The sequence below is a fragment of the Callorhinchus milii genome, unplaced genomic scaffold (genome assembly GCF_018977255.1).
Source record: "Callorhinchus milii isolate IMCB2004 unplaced genomic scaffold, IMCB_Cmil_1.0 Scaffold16, whole genome shotgun sequence".
NCBI classification, from domain to species: domain Eukaryota; kingdom Metazoa; phylum Chordata; class Chondrichthyes; order Chimaeriformes; family Callorhinchidae; genus Callorhinchus; species Callorhinchus milii.
In genome coordinates this window covers 15,783,582-15,800,255 of record NW_024704757.1, presented here as the reverse complement: position 1 = coordinate 15,800,255, position 16,674 = coordinate 15,783,582, and the positions used below count along the sequence as shown (strand labels likewise).

At 43.9% G+C, this 16,674-nt stretch overlaps 3 protein-coding genes and 1 non-coding gene across 5 annotated transcripts; 2 read left to right on the top strand and 2 right to left on the bottom strand.

The window, feature by feature from the left end:
• Positions 1-228: 228 nt before the first annotated feature.
• On the top strand, positions 229-3,415 carry ndufb10 (NADH:ubiquinone oxidoreductase subunit B10). Its single transcript, NM_001292677.1, is given in 4 exon segments — positions 229-381; positions 1,648-1,786; positions 2,407-2,546; positions 3,191-3,415. Coding segments are annotated over 4 exon segments (531 nt in total). The 5' UTR covers positions 229-233; the 3' UTR covers positions 3,295-3,415.
• A 329-nt stretch (positions 3,416-3,744) lies between these two features.
• Positions 3,745-8,050, bottom strand: rps2 (ribosomal protein S2). The gene is given in 8 exon segments (NM_001292670.1): positions 3,745-3,865; positions 4,272-4,363; positions 4,930-5,089; positions 5,477-5,650; positions 5,806-5,913; positions 6,033-6,122; positions 6,656-6,784; positions 8,025-8,050. Coding segments are annotated over 7 exon segments (834 nt in total). The 5' UTR covers positions 6,782-6,784; positions 8,025-8,050; the 3' UTR covers positions 3,745-3,781.
• A 1,366-nt stretch (positions 8,051-9,416) lies between these two features.
• Positions 9,417-9,539, top strand: LOC121850287. Its single transcript, XR_006085541.1, has one exon. It is a non-coding gene; the product is annotated as a small nucleolar RNA ACA64 (small nucleolar RNA).
• A 349-nt stretch (positions 9,540-9,888) lies between these two features.
• On the bottom strand, positions 9,889-13,589 carry LOC103186843 (reticulon-4 receptor-like 1). Of its 2 annotated transcripts, none has more exons than XM_007906088.2 (3): positions 13,457-13,589; positions 11,993-12,040; positions 9,889-11,684 (listed from the first exon to the last, which is right to left on the bottom strand). In XM_007906088.2, the coding sequence occupies exons 2-3, from the start codon at positions 12,018-12,020 to the stop codon at positions 10,534-10,536; spliced, it is 1,179 nt and encodes a 392-aa protein (XP_007904279.1). In that variant the 5' UTR covers positions 12,021-12,040; positions 13,457-13,589; the 3' UTR covers positions 9,889-10,533. The 2 variants fall into 2 exon arrangements, with proteins under 2 accessions (XP_007904279.1, XP_007904280.1); XM_007906089.2 differs by lacking the exon at positions 13,457-13,589 and adding an exon at positions 13,313-13,432.
• Between the last annotated feature and the right edge of the window lie 3,085 nt (positions 13,590-16,674).

Sequence of the window (16,674 nt, the reverse complement as noted above, 5' to 3'; positions counted from 1 at the left end):
CATATTGAGTACCCGCCATCTTGAGCCTGGCGCTATTGAGGGGGCCCGCCATCTCGAGTGTGGCCCTGTTGGGGGGGGCCCGCCATCTTGAGTGTGGCCCTGCTGTGGGGGGGGCCCGCCATCTTGAGTGTGGCCCTGCTGTGGGGGGGGCCCGCCATCTTGAGTGTGGCCCTGTTGAAGCCGCCATCTTGAGTGTGGCGGCGGCGGCGCCGGCGCCGAACCAGGAGCGAGCGATGCCCGACGAGTGGGACAAGGACGTTTACCCGCGACCCGAGCAGCGGACGCCGGCGGTGGAGAAGCAGACCAGCCTCCCCAACCCGCTGCTCCTGGTCGGCAAGGCGTTCAGCTTTGCGGTGGACAGGCCGGTCACTGCGCTGAGAGGTGAGGGAGGCTTCCCCCACCCCCACACCCCCCGGGGCGGCGGGAGCTCAGCCCAGGCCCAGGCCCGGGCCCGGGGACAGCAGAGGAGACCGTGTCCTCAGTCAGCGCCACACCGGCCCGGCCCTGCCCTCGCCTCCCCTCACTCTACATTTTAATTGTTTTTTATATATATATACACACACACACACACACGCGCGCGCACTTGGATGTACAACGTATATCATTTTTTTGGGGGAGATTTTACCTATTTTTATATATCCCCTTTGATTTAGATCAGATATGCAAACGTATAGGGGGTATACAAACCATCTCCGATATATAGGGTCGTTTAGTTCTACAGTGTTTGTATTGGTATATGTGTTTAGTAAAGTTACAGTTATATAAGATCTATATGTTTGTATTGTAGATGTAGTACCTATTTGTTATAGATTTTATATAATTGCAACTTTACTGTATATATCACTATACACATTGTAAATATAAATTATAATATGTTACAGATTATATCTATATTATAGATTTCATATAATTGTAACTACTACATATATCAATATAAACATTGTAAATATAAATTATAATTGATATATATTATAATATGCCGTACATATAAATCCACTTTACAGTTTTTTCTGTATATTATTATGTAATGTGAAGCACCTTGAGACGTCTCAACGATGTGATAAGGTATATCAACTACAAGGATTTTTATTATTATATAAATATATAAAAGAAACCCTCAGCATTGCAGCGAGATTATATTTTAGTAAAGCACGATGCAGATCTGATACCGGACTAATGACATGCAGTTATACAGAGTGATCCAAAGTTCTACTGACGTTAGTTCATAACTATATTACAATAAACAATAGTATACGTGGTCAACTCCTCAACCAGTGCAGTTATCTGAACTAGTTATAGAGCTGCGAATGTAAGCAACTCTTGTGCAATTAAGTGAAATGTGTAATTATCATTTGCATTTGAGTGGAGTACAACACATTGTAAACAAACAGCAAATTTTCAGTATCTAAAGGTTGCTATGTATTAAATGAAGTCTGCAAATATCCTGTATGAAATTAACTGGATTCCACTGTATTTGAAAAGAGAATGGAGTTTCTCCAGTGCATTGTCTTAGCTAACGATCAGGAAGGTCTCAAAGCGCTTCACAGGATTGGTTGACAGTAAAAGGTGTAGTAACTGTGCATTTTGTTCGCAAACTAAACAATAGGTTTTCCAGAATTCCTAATCATTTTCTATTTTTCTTTGTAGTATGGATAGAGAATCAACATTCGAAGAATCCCTATTATTACTACCACAGACAGTACAGAAGAGTCCCAGATTTCACTGAGTGCCATTTTGGTGATTATGTCTGCTACTTTGAGGCAGAGATGCAGTGGAGAAGGGATCAGTATGTATCTTATTTGTTTTGAAAAAATGTGTATTTCCATAATCAATGGTTTTGTGGCGTAATAACATTAACAGTAATTATTTCATTCCTGCCATTAAAGAAAACTTTTCGAAACACACCAAATTCAAAGCACAACACATTTTACAGGGAACAAATAATCTAGAAGACATAAATACAGTACTAACAAGACTTGTGTTCTTGTGCACTTCTGAAATGTACATACATGCTCTGCCTGATCAGGAAGTTAGAACACCCAATTGGATGGTAAGTTGTTAACCTTCCCCACTTATTCAGATGTACTGTAGTTTAATTCTTCAGCCAGTTCTCCACCGTAGTTGATCAACATCTCTAGCCCTCTCTCTTAAATTCTTAAATGCTTTGAGATATTCTTTCAAGGTGAAAGGTGCTTCATAAATTATTGTAGATGTGCATTGAGTTGTCTGTTGTTGCCACAGTAAGCGGGAAGCTGAGCCCTTGTGGGATTCAATCAAGTGTTGTTGAGTTTGGCATTTAGACATTTTCAGTGTCTGTACAACCATCTGTACTATTTTAATCTAAAGGCTGTGTCAAGCAGGGTCTTTTTTTAAAATTTGTTGAAATGAACTTGATTTTTTCTCCAGCAAGGTGGATCAAGAGATTGTGAAGGTACTTCAGGAACGGTTGGGGGCCTGTCAGCAAAGAGAGGGTGAAAGCCACCTCCAGAACTGTAATAAAGAGCTGGAGCAATTCAAGCAGGCCGCGAGAGGATACCAATCAAGATGTAAGTGTCCTGTCAGATAGGTTTGAGCAACCAGCCGTCCAGACCTGCATCCTGTAAATAATAAATAATCCTTGCATTTGGTACAGTGTCTTATCACGTCTTCCAGATGTCTCAATAGAACTTCATGTAATATACTGTAGATTGATTGTATATTTTGTGGGCAAAAGTAAATACTGAGTACTATTGGTACCCTGCTATACACTCCAGCCTCCTAACATGAAAGGTGCTATATAAATGCAATTTATTATTCCCATGATCTATGTTAGATTGACATTGATCATTTTATTAAAAAAAACGTTTTATTTACCCAAACCTATCGTTTGCCCCTAATCTAACGTCACAATGTTCTGCATTGTATTCACCTACCTACTGCTGTGATTGATACCCGATTGTTTCGGGAGAATATTATTGTCACATAGTCTCTTCAATAAATTAAGTTTTATTCCTTTGGCCCTACATTAATTAATAACTACATTAGTTAATGAATCATTAAAATGCATCCAAGTCCCAACTTGTTGTGGCCAAATGTATTCTGCTAAGACATTTTTGTGATTGAGGACTGGGAAACATGGCTTTCACGTGGACACCTTTTGGCATTACAAATGGAAAACTTGTCTAAAATCTGCTTAAATTGTTTTATATAGACGGGGATCTGGGTGCTTATGGCAGTGCTAGAAGATGCCTGATGAAACAGAAGCAACGGATGATTGAAGAGAGAAAACAGCAAAAGATAGCAGCTGAAGCATAGAACAATGCTGTGTTGAAGCGGCTCTAAAAATCTATATTTAAAAAAGACATTGTGTATGACTTACATAGGTTTAATCACATTTAAAACTTCCTCTAATAAATGAAGCATGCTATGCTGAAACATATCTTAAAGATTTGATATCTTGTTCCTTACTCTGGCTTTATTTTTGAACTGCCCAAGTTTCAATAGCCGCTTGTACTGCATTCAACATAGCCCTTCAAATCCATCAAAAAGATGCCTCACACGCTTCCAAGCATCTAATAATCCTAAATTTACATCTATTAAGGAGAGAATTATTTCTGAATTAAACATTTGAGTTTGATGATTTTATAGTGCATGCGATTCAGCTCACTTAGCAAACATTAACAAGTCAGTGACCATGTCCTCCTTTCACACACGAGCAGTATCTCGCACAAGCCCCAAATAAACAATGACAACTCCAGTTTATTTGAGTCCAGATTTTATTCTCTCATACAAAAAAACTGTTTTATGTTGCTGGAGCCGCAGCACCTTGTTGAGTTCTTTGAACAGAGACGCGGGTGTGAGTCTTGGCCAGATGATCGGTGAATTCCTAAAACACAAAAAAGTGAAAACTTAGCAACTGGGACATCATACAACTAGCAACCTGCTGGACAGACGACTAGTTTTTTTATTTTCTACACATTGCAAGGGAGATAGTTCTTACCAATTACACAATTCAAAGCTACTTTAACAACGAAAAAAGGCTGATTTAACAAATCTATGAAAATCTAACTTGTCATTTGTAAAATGTAAAATTTGTGTCAAGTAGAAATCGAATGCATTCGCCCACAAAATATATACAGTCAATTCACTTTACATTATATTCTGTGAAGTGCTCCGAGACGTCTCAACGACGTGATAAGGCGCTGTATCAAATGCAAGTATTATTACTAAAAATGTTTACTGAAAGAAAGATGTGTAAACTTAAGCATGGCAGGACATTTAAATTAATTTACCTGGTACGGTGACTTGGAGAACACAGTCTCCTTCCAGAGATCAGGAGTCAAATAACTGTACGTCTTGGAGATGGCATCAAAGGTGGCCTTAGCTGTGGGCAAGGAACAATGTGAGATGTTTTACCAATCATCCAACGTGGGCAGCATTGACAACAGAATGTTCAATTTCATGTTGAGCTTCATGAGGAGCAGATAAACCATTTAGAAAGATCTAGCTGCCCTGCATACACTCAAGTTTATTTCTCTCTCGTAATACGGCAATTGTCACCACTTAAAAGTAGGCAAAATTGCGCAGAGCTGAAGAGAATCTACAAGCAATCTGCAAATACCTTTACAATAGCGTTTAAGTGTACTTAAACAATGATCCACAAGTCATTCATTCAATTGCATAAAATAAGACATCATTGCAATGACAACCAACACTACGTCATCTTCATAGTGCCAACATGTGCAAGACCTAGTCCCAAGAAAATCTTAAGGACAAGTGCTACCACAATACAAGCAAAATGTGATCAACAAATTAATTTCTCTCCCAATTTCCATTTTAAATGAGAATGAACAATGCAAAGCCAATGGGTCAATTAGCAACATGAAATGGCTGCCCCCTCCGCTTTTTGAGCGCCATTTTAACACGAATGAAGTTAATGTTTGGACTTACCAAAGTTTCCCAGCGTGGCTGTGCAACCCCTGGCTGAGGTATAACAGTCATCAATACCAGCCATCTGAAGCAGCTTCTTAGGGACAGGAGCTGAGACAATGCCGGTACCACGGGGTGCAGGGATCAGACGGACCAGGACTGAGCCACAACGACCTGTCACCTGTGAAGAAAACGTTCACCTCATGAGAAACTAATGGAGATGTTTTAATTAAACAGCAAACTTGTTTCAAGACAATACAAGTCACTTGCACAGCATTCAACATTTGAGTGGACAACCTCACACGGAACAGACAGTTTGGGAAAGTATACTCAACGATCATAAAGTACACTGGCAACCCATTCCCACTGTCTCTCTTTGATTCACAATGTAGGGGGAAGGCTTTAATCTTTTCAGATTTTGGATAAGTTTGCATTTCTGTACAAAATTGCAGAACCTGGATGAACCACTCTATATACACTGATCTCTTAAGTGAACCTCCATATTGCAACACCATCCCAACCCTACAAAGATTTGCTGTACATAATGTGTGCTAGTATTTGTGCTTACCTTGCATGGTACAGTGTGGGGTTTGCCAATCTTGTTACCCCAGTAGCCTCTCCGTACAGGAACAATGGACAGTTTGGCCAGAATGATGGCTCCACGGATTGCAGTAGCTACTTCCTTGGAGCACTTGACACCCAGCCCAACGTGCCCATTATAGTCTCCGATGGCAACAAAAGCCTAAGAGCAGAGAGCATTTTAAATCCAAACAACAAGATTCCATTTATAAAGCGCCTTTCACGTCAGGAGGACGTCCCAAGGCGCTGAAAGTACGAATAAGTATTAAAGCAGGTTCAAATATGTAGAATAGTTTGCAATTGCAACTAAAAACCCACCTTGAATCTTGTGCGCTGACCAGCACGGGTTTGTTTCTGCACAGGCATAATCTTAAGAACTTCATCCTTCAGAGAAGATCCCAGGAAGAAATCAATGATCTCAAACTCCTAAACACCAGAGAGAGAAAAAAATGACTGAACAGGAGAGTAATGCCTTATTCCTACTGTTAATGAACACAAATGGTAACATTCACCAAATAAAAGCCAAAAAAAAGTCAAAATGTTACCTTGATGGGGAGAGAGAAAAGATAGATTTCCTCCAGGGTCTTGATCTTCATGTCCTTGACCAGGCGCCCAAGCTTAGTGACTGGCACCCACTGACAGGAAGAAACACAAATGTTATTTCTTTTGGCTAGCCTGGTGTCTGACAAATGAGTAAACCCATCACCATGCTTTAAAGTATCCAACCAAGCTGAGATTTCCATGCACTCCACACACCCATAGAAATCCCAGAGATAGATTGTTGGAATGGAATGCGCACTTTCTCTCTCTTGGGACACATCCTGCTTACCTAATTGTAGAAAGTACTAGGCACACGTTGGCAAGACCCAAGGCTTGGAGGAAGCCCAGAATATGTGTTAGGGTAACTGCTGGAGTCTAACCAGGTAAAACCGCATAGCTTGCCATTGACATTGCTGCCTGGCAAGCTTTCCTGCTGTTTGTCCAGCTAGGACCACCCTACCTGTTAGGTCTTGCAGGGTTAACAGGAGCTGAGTGGGATGACTCAAGTGTTAGGATGGTAGTATCATGACTCAAGGCTTGACGCACCATTTACTCGTAAACGAGTAAGCAGCAGCCTACGGTTTAGGACCACTATCTTCTCATAAGCGCAGATTTGCTGCTCTCTTACCTCCTTGTCCTCAGCCTTGCCGCGAGCACCACGGCCTCTGCCACGACCCCTTCCGCGGCCCCGCCCGCGCCCACGGGTGCCGAAGCCGCCACGGAAGCCTCCTCTACCACCGGCGTCGTCCGCCATTTGCTGAAAAAGGAACAGGCGGCAATCCACTTAGAGGAGCGATCGCTTCCACAACTCTCACACATCACCATCCTACACCCCCACCCACAGGGAGCTTGTGCACTTCGCTGTGGAGGAGGAAGCAAGCCGACAAAACGGCAACTGGTGAAACAAAGGCTACTCGTTCGGTAGGTACCAGCCTCTTCCCATCATTAATAAAAATCCTTGCATTTGATGTAGCATCTCATCGCGTCATTGAGACGCCTCAAAGAGTTTCACAGGATACGCTGCAAAGTAGATTGACTGTGTGGTTTGTGAGCGATACTTTATCGCCTACAAATAATAGTCACTACACTTGATGGCGAAGTGCTGGGAGGCGACTCGACGGGCAAATATATAAGGCGATTTATCAAAAGGTTAAGGATTATTAATTGTATTTGTATAAAGTGCAGATCTTGCGCTCTTCATTACAAGAAACCTCCACACACACTCAGGGAGACTCTCTCACACACACACTCAGAGTCACACTCACAGGGTCACACACTCACAGAGACTCTCACATACACACACACTCATAGAGACACACACACTCACAGGGACACACACTCACAGAGATTCTCACATACACACACGCACTCATAGAGACACACACACACTCACAGAGACTCTCACATACACACACACACACTCACAGGGACACACACTCAGACTCTCACATACACTCATAGAGACCCACACTCACTCACAGGGACACACACTCACAGAGACTCACACAGAGACACACACACACTCACAGGGTCACACACTCACAGAGACTCTCACAACAACAACATTCCATTTATAAAGCGCCTTTCACGTCAGGAGGACGTCCCAAGGCGCTGCACAGTTGGGTCACACTCACTCACAGGGACACACACACACACTCACAGAGACTCACACACACACACACACTTATAAGAGACACTCACACTCACAGAGGCAAATAAACCCTCGAATGATACCCCGACAGAACACTGAGAGGCGGGGGGGGGAGGGGGGGGTGACGTCAGACCCGCGGCCTAACCCCCGCGCGGCAGCCCGAGCCCCGATGTTTCGCCGTAAAAACCCCCCGCGCGCAAATATCGCCATCAAACGGACGGCTGATCACGAGAGCGCGTGACGAGGGCCAGGGCCGGCCGCCCCGGGGCCGGATGGCTAAGATGGACGGCCGATTGCCGCTGCATTAAAACCCTCGGTCCCCTCATGGCCGCCATTGACGACTTACGTGATTTTTTTTTGAGCGAGAAGAAGGCCGGCGGCCCCCGCGCGGGGCCCTATAAAGCCTCCCGGATCTCGCGAGAGGAAGCGCCCGCCCTGTGCCGGTGATGCAGTTCCGGGGCGGGACCTCCGCCCGCGCGCGCGGTCGGCAAATCGTCCCCTCACTCTCGCGCTCGCCACAGGTTGTTGGCGCCTCTTTTTGCTCACGGCCTCGCGTTACACTCCCCCCCAAACCCCCCCCCCCCAACCCCCGGGCCTCGCGCTACACTCCCCCCCAAACCCCCCCCCCAACCCCCGGGGCCTCGCGCTACACTCCCCCCCCCCCCCAACCCCCGGGGCCTCGTGTTACACTCCCCCCCCAACCCCCGGGGCCTCGCGCTACACTCCCCCCCAACCCCCGGGGCCTCGCGCTACACTCCCCCCCAACCCCCCGCCGGACGCGCACGTGGCGGTGGCGCGGAGATCGGCTCTGTGGCAGTTTCTGTTTTTTTTATAAAAAAAACTCACTTCAAAGTCTCTTTTTTAAAAAAAAAGAGCTTTTTTTTGGTTTGAAAATCTTGTGTTTTATTTGTTTTTTATTATTATTATTTGGGGCATTGCCTCTGTGTGTGGGTGTGTGTGTGGGTGTGTGTGTAGGTGTGTGGGGGGGGGAGGAAGGAAGGTTTGACGGCCCCGGATTGCGGATCTCATCTCAGCCACAAAACTCGTTCGGTTTCGTGTGAAATGCGTTTGGATTATAAAATGTGCATTTCGATTGCAAAGAAGTGCAGCGAAGGGCAGAGCTCCTCTGTCACGGCGCGTCTCTGACTAAGCAGGTAATGTGCGAGGTGCCTTTCAGCTGTGTTGTTGTTATTATCATTATTATTATTATTGGGGAACATGACTAAACTCGTGTTGCTTTTTTTTCCCCCAAAAAATGAAAAATTGATCCGCTTTTATACGTTTTTTCTTTTAAAAAAAACATAATCGATGCTGTGGAAAGTAACCGACCGGATCGATACCAGTGACACGGACCCTGATCAGGAAGGAACGCTCTTTTTTTAAAAAGAAAACTACAAAAAAAAAAGATCCTGCATTGATTTTAAAAACTCCCGTGGTTTAGGACCTCCCGGCGTGAAAGGCGCTACACCAATGTAATCTTGTTGTTGTGGATTGTATTGGATACCTTGCACCAATGAGCCATTACAGTACAATCTATTATAAACCCTGTCTGTTTTATAATCAGGTTTTAATTGGGATAATACTGATGCCGTGAATTACTGTCTGCATGTAGAGTTATAAGAACTTGGGAGTTGCCAGACGAATGAAGACCAAGACCCATCCAACTCGCCTTCCACCATCCAGGCAGTCGCTGGCGCATGTCGTGTCCCAATCTCTATACTTTGGTTGGCGCTGAGGCACACTATGGAAATTGCCATTGGCCTGGTCTGTTGCCTTGTGCATGATAAGTGTGCCGAGATGAAATGACATGTTTAGCTCGTGATCCACTTTGTGTGGGTAATGAAACCACATGCCGACAAACGCGCTTTGCAATGTGAAGGTAAAATCATGAGCGCAATTAGGACTGTTAAGGTCTGTCGACCTTTGTATGTTTCCGTTCACTGACTTAGTGTGAATTTTTTTATTCTGTTACAGGTAGGAACCGCTTCCAAAATAACCACAAGAGATTGGGTAACAGGAGCAGGTGAAGAATTGACAATATAAAGGCATTCAAAGCAAAAGTAGTGTGTTGCTAATGTCATGTTGATGGCGGCTAGTTCACTGAACATGTCACTTATTTTGAACTCTTAAGTTACAATCAACTATTCATAAATATTATTTATTGTTAAAATTGCTTTTGTTATTGGACTCAAAAGAATTAAGATTTGTTTTAACAAACGTGCGTTTCCTGTTTCATTGTGTGATGTGTTCAGCAACTATGAAGTGTACTTCCTTCCCACTGGCATTTGGCGCTCTGCTCTGTCTGGCCCTATCTTGCAGATGATGTACTTTTCTCATTGACTTTATAAAACACCATCTGCCTTAACATTTTTTCTGATTCCAAGCCACCGCAAAAGAAATCACAGAATACAAATTCAAAAAGGACCAGTGAACATTCATTTTAAATGTTTTCACACATTCCTCAATTGATTACAAAACTTCTATACACATCAATTGCAATATGAAGGTTCATAGGCAGAATTTTTTAAAATAAAAATATATTTTTTGATGGATTTATATGAGGGAGGAATATTTATCAAAGAACCCCCCCCCGCCTGAAACTAACAATATTCCTTGCATTTGATATAGCATCTTATCAGGTTATCTCAAAACACTTCACAGAATATACTGTAAATAATAATAAAAGTAAAATATAGAGTATTTTGTGGGTGACACTACCAGGAGAGTCAGATGGAAACTGGGTTAGACATCTCATCTGAATAGACCCTGTTAATAAAGTCAAATTGAGCTCTGATGAGAGCCATGATGTGAATTGTATCATGTAACCCTGGAACTGTGGTAGAGAGTTACTGCATTCACTCAAAATCGTGTTCTCCGCTTAAAAGGCTTCTTGGATTCCAAACTCGAGTGAATACACTATGTGCCAGCAACACACACACAACTATAAGGGAAATGGCACCGATCCCTATGCATGCCTGAACCATGTGTCTGAAGTCCAGGATGAGGTTGTTTATGTCGACTGGAGTCAGACCAGTTGGAGGAGGCAAAAAGCACGTCTTCCCAGGAGGAAACTTGGGGCAACGGTCATAACACTTGGAAGCGATGTCTCCCAGTGCACCCTGGTCAACGAGAAAATCCGGAATAGAACAAAGCGGCCCGGACACGTTCCCGGCAAAACCCTGGAGCCAACTATACAGGTCGGCCGCTGTACATGTGCAGTCCCAAGGATTCCCTTCCAACCTCAGGAAAGTCAGATGTACCAGTGGATTCAGCAGTCTGATGTCCATCTGAATCAAACTGTTGTTGTTTAATTCCAGAAGTTTGAGTAGTGGCAAATTCTGGAAGGCGTAATTCTGGATGGTGGCAATAGAATTGTCCGCTAGACTTAAATTCACCAAATGGTTCAGATCGTGGAGTAGGTCGGTCTCAATTGTCTGCAGACCATTTGCCGAAAGGTTCAAATTCTGGAGGTTGCTTACGTCCCCAAACAGCTTGGATGATAAATGTTTGAGTCGATTCCCAGAGAGCTGTAACCATTCCAGTGCGGAGAGCTTCAGGAAAACACCTGGATCTACACGGACTAAACCCGTGACTTCAAGGTTCAGGTGCTGCAGACCTAACAGCCAGGAAAAGGTTGAAACGTTCAGGCTGCTCAGCTGTGTGTTGTAAGACAAGTCCAGGTATTGCAGTTTGGCGAGCTTTTTAAAGGCGTCCGTTTGGATTTCAATGATTAAGTTGTGGTCAAAATAAAGGAACGTCATCTTCTTGGTGTCAACTTTAGCGAACATTCCAGCTTTCAGTGCAGGAATCTTGTTGTGACTGAGTCGGAGCTCGTACACGTTGATGGGTAAATCGGGGAGCGTAGTTAGGTTCTTGTTGGTGCAGGTCACAAACATCCCAAGTGGAAACTCTGGTACACAACTTTCACAATGTTTCGGATCACAGTCACCAAAAACCTTGACAAAGAGCAGCAGCAATATGGTCCAGAACAAGAAACTTGTTTTGTCTGGAAAACAAAGATTAAAACATAAGTGTCTCTAAACGGTGGTGTAGTTCAGTGGTTAGAGCGCTGGCCTCACAAGCGAGAGGAACAGGGTTGGATTCCCGGGCAGGGCCAAACATTAGGCAAGTTTCCTTACTCCACACGCCTCCACGTGTTTATCGAGCAAGAAGTAGGAACCCAGTTATTAGTCGATTAGTGAATCGCTTTCCGGGGAGAATAATAATCAGTCAAAAAACAGTTTGGTCCCTCAATCCACGACTGTTTGTTATTCGGCTTCACACTTTAGTTCAAAGATGTTTAAAAAGCACTACCTTTGCTTCTGATCATGATTTCAAGCATCCTCCCGTATTGCAGAAGTCCTGGAAACAGCACAAAGATAAAAATGACAAATCCAAACATCTTTAAAGAGCCTGTGTACAATATATGTTTTCTCTCCTAAATCTTCCAATTTTCCCCAATTCCCTCCCTTACTCTTGCTGGGGTAGTGTTGTTCTACTCTCTCTCAACCAAGCAATTGTTTTTACATTAATCCCCTGGGTGCAGAACATTAACCGGCTGTTTCCCACAAATATACAGTCAATTCACTTTACAGTGTGTTCTGTGAAGCGCTTTGGGACGTCCTCTCGACGTGAAAAGCGCTATATCAAATGCAAGGATTATTATTATTAGGATTATTTGGTGTAAGCACAGATGAGCGTGACGTTGCCAAGCATGCAAACACGAAGCAGGTGGCAGGATATGGCTTCTTCGTCATGTGAATGAATCATTGGGATTAGCAAACTCAGCGCAAACTTGGGCACCACAGTAGTGGCTGTACTTCCTGCCTGGTTAAAATCGGGCAGGAATTATGCCTGGGGTGGGTAGGGAGCAGCAATATAGTCCAGAACAAGAAACTCGTTTTGTCTGGAAAACAAAGATTAAAACATAAGTGCCTCTAAATGGTGGTGGAGTTTAGTGGTTTAGAGCGCTGGCTTAATCTGGGGGGAGGGAGGGAGGTCGGTGATGAGCAGTGAACTGTGTCCTGAACAAGCATGAGAAGTCAGTCAATCTCTCTCTCTCTCTCTCGTCTCTGCCTGAAAACAAATGTTCCTCTTTGAAAAAATAACGCAATTCAGTCAGTGCGTTCGGAGAATAAATCAAGATTTACCTGAAAACATTCAATCTCAACATTTACCGACGCGAGTACACAAACAAAAACAGATATATAAATCCCTTCGAAAAATGAAAGAAATAATAACTTGGTCACTCAATCCACGACTGTTTGCGGGACACTGCTGTGCGCAATTGGCTGCCGCGTTTCACCCACAAAATGTACAGTCACTACACTGTACGGTATATTCTGTGCAGCACTTTGAGACATCTCAAGGCACTATATCAAATGCAAGGATTATTATATTATGATAAGTGTTCCAGATTTGCAAAAATCTTGCGCAATGCATTCTCTCTCCCCAACCCCACCCTTCCTTTATTTGTTTTGTTTGTAATCTTTTTAAGCTTAGGGACTATTTTACCAATTGCTTGCGTAACATGAAATGCCGGAGGACAAGGTGGGACGACAACAACAACAACTTGCATGGATGCAGCACCCCTCACGCAGGATAGCGTCCCTCCCCCCCCCCCCCCACACTTACCTCCTCAGGGTTTGGCAATTGGAAGCAGCTGCACTTTAATCAGCAAGCGAATACTGTTCATTCCCACAGACGCGCTCTCTCCCCCTCCCTTTGCTATGGCCTATTCACAGTGAGAGAGATCGAGGGCTGAAGCCCAGCTCTTACCCTAAAATGTTTTGTTGAGGTTCCTTGCATAGATGAAGGGTAACGAAAAGGACATTGCAGCCAAAGCAATACAACTCGTAGCCAGAGTTCCGTTCGAAGTGTGCTCTTTCTGCTTGGGGTCACGGCTCAGCAGAACTGCTGAACATGTACTTTTCGTGTCTGTGTTTGTTTCATACGTTAACAAAAAAAATCAACTTTATTAACCCTGACTCCACCAGTCTCTGTTTATGTAGCTAAGTAGGAACCCAGCTGTTAAGTCAGTTGGGAGATCACTTTCCCAGGGTTAATAAACCCTTTGTAAATACATTTTAAAAAATGATCATTTGGTCACTCACTCTACGAATGTTGGAACAAGAGAAACATTTCAGATGCAACTATTTTATTTATTCAATACAAAATACAATTGTCAAATTTCCATCACTAAACACATTGAACTGTAGACTGCTCTTCAAACACAAGTTTGCTCAATCAGAGCTTTGAAAGATTGGGGGGTAAGGTTGGGGTTAGGGGAAAAACTTTTTTTAAAAATAAATAGATAGGCTGGTGCCTGAAGCAGTGCGCTGTAACCTTTAGATGGTCTGCAGTAGGTCAATATCTTGTGAAGCCTTTTGAGATGTCTCAATGATGTGATGAAGCACTATAATCAAATGCAAGGTTTATTAACATTATCGGCAGTATGGTCGAACACGCATTCTTCTGTACACAGATCCAAAACGCAGGTCAAATGGATTCCAAGTTACGCGTTGCCTGAAACCAACAGAGTGGGGTGGGGGGGGGGGGGGGGGAGAAAAAAAAAATCAATCAGATCAATTTTAACAAGAATGTCAAGAGCTATCATCCTGCTGCAACCAAAGCCATAGTTCCACCTCCAGGAGGCTAGACTAGGCCATCCTCTTCTATCCCATCTTCGATCACCCTCCAATCCTGCGTCCCTGCACCCCACCCCTCCTGATCCCAACCCAGGACCAAATCCCTGACTATCCAGCGCCTTGGGATGTCGTCCTGATACGAAAGGCACTTTACACATGTACGTAATTTGTTGTTGTCCACCTTCCAGGTTGAATTAGGAGGCAACAAGAAAGACGTAAAGCATAAAACATAACCGTGGGGGAAAAAGTGACCCTTATTCATCCAATGATAGGCAGTCTCCGTGCCATTGTTAAGGGTAGATACCCAAGTTACAAGACCTCAAAAACCAATAGAACAAATGTAATTGACGTTAGTGGAATGAGAAGTCAGCTTGGTAAATGGCTGAAGATTCCTCTTTCCCCCACCCAGCCACCACCAACACAGAGGCAAGCCCAGGAGCACAAAGGTCATTTGGCACCACGACTGCAGGATCAGCTAACGCACAAGGTCTAGCCTGGATTCCAATCGGTGACTTTCAAGTCCTGAATGACTCAGTAATAGGTTATAAATCAAGGTAAATGTGTAACCCAATTCACTGATAAATCATTAGTTTCACAGTCCCACCAGCAATGTTCAAACTGTGCCCACCCAATAGATTGTCGGTATTCTGACCCATTTGATTTTAAGAGCAAAGTCTTATGTTCTTTCCGTCTGTGTGTTCTGGTGAACCACTTCACTGTTTTAAGAACATAACATAAGAATTTTCTGAGTAAAAGAAGATCAAGGTCCATCTAGTTCACCTTCCACCATGCCCGGCAGTCGCTTGACAAGTTATGTCCCAATCTATATATTGTATCCCAAGATATTAATTTGTTCAAAAAAATTAGAAAAAAAATCAATTTGGTCACTCAATCCACCACGGTTTGTAATTGGCTGCTGCATTTCGCCCACAAAATACAGTGAATCCACTTGACAGTATATTCTGCAAGCGAGATATATCAAAGACAAGGCGCTGTATAATAAGAATGATAATCCCTCCATTTGATATACCACCTTATCACATCTTCCAGACTTCCCAAAAGGCATCTATATCAGATGCAAGGATTATTTAGTAGTTAGTGGTGTCTGGGCACTATTATTTTCTAACAGAAATCTATCTAATTTGTTCTTGAAACACACAACACGTTCGGCTTCTACTGTCTGTCTCCCTAAGGCTTTAATCAACACACAAACAGCCAACACAGCACACCTAAAGATCCGCAGGCCTCGCGGTCTGATCCGGTGCCTGTGGGAAACAGCTTGTGCCCTGGTGTTGGGGCTGATTGAAGGGCTGGCCTCATCTCCCCCATTGTTCCCTGCTCCATCCACTGCTTCATAACACGCGTGTCTGTTCCGCTGCCTGATCTCCGGTCTGCTGGGAGTGACATCGTGTTCTGTGTTTGACCCGCTGCTGGATCTCGAACTGACTGAAGACGCGTTCTCGTTAATACTGTTAGGTGCCACTTCATCATTTTCTTCATCTTCATTCGCTTCTGACGATTCATCTGATCAAAAAACATTTTTAAAAATATTTATACATTTTTTTATTTATATTGTTGTTTTATTCACAGAATTATACAGTCACTACACTTTACTGTTATATTCTGTGAAGCTCTTTGAGGCGTCTCGAAGACGTGATAAAGCGCTGCATCAACTGCAAGGACTATCCCCACCATCTATTTATCGACCTTCACACAGGATAAGGTATCTGAGTGCTTCCCAATGATGGGGATGGATGACGAGCGAGGGAAAAAGGAAACCATGGTCTAGCTGCTATTCTGAAATAATAAAAATAATAATAATATTTGATGTAGCGCCTCACCACGTCTTCGAGACGTAATAAGATGAAAGAAATCTCAGCAATCTGAAGCGCAGAGGGAATAGTGATCAACTCACCTGCATAGTCATCGGTGATGGACACGACCTGACAAAAGCATTCCTCTTTGTGCTTCAGGATCGTGCTCATGCGGTTGAAGCAAAATTCGAGGTAGGCAATGGCCCCATCGTACTTTGCCTTCATGTCCCGGTAGCAGTTGTGCTTCTCCAGCTGAAGCCAGGTCAGCTGGGCTCCGCACCCCATCCTGCACGGCTGCTTCCAGAACTCGCACACCTGCCTGTGAGCCGGCAGGTCCTTGTGGGGCATTATGGCAGGACATCCTTCACACTCGCACTTCGCCAACCTAAACTCACACACCTTCCTGTGGGTCGCGTACTGCTCCAGTGGAAAAGTAGCCGGGCAGCCATGGATTGTGTTCCCACACTGTGCGCGCGGGACAGAAAGAACAGAAGAATTTGCCAGACGGAAGAAGACCGAGGTCCAAGCAGTTCAC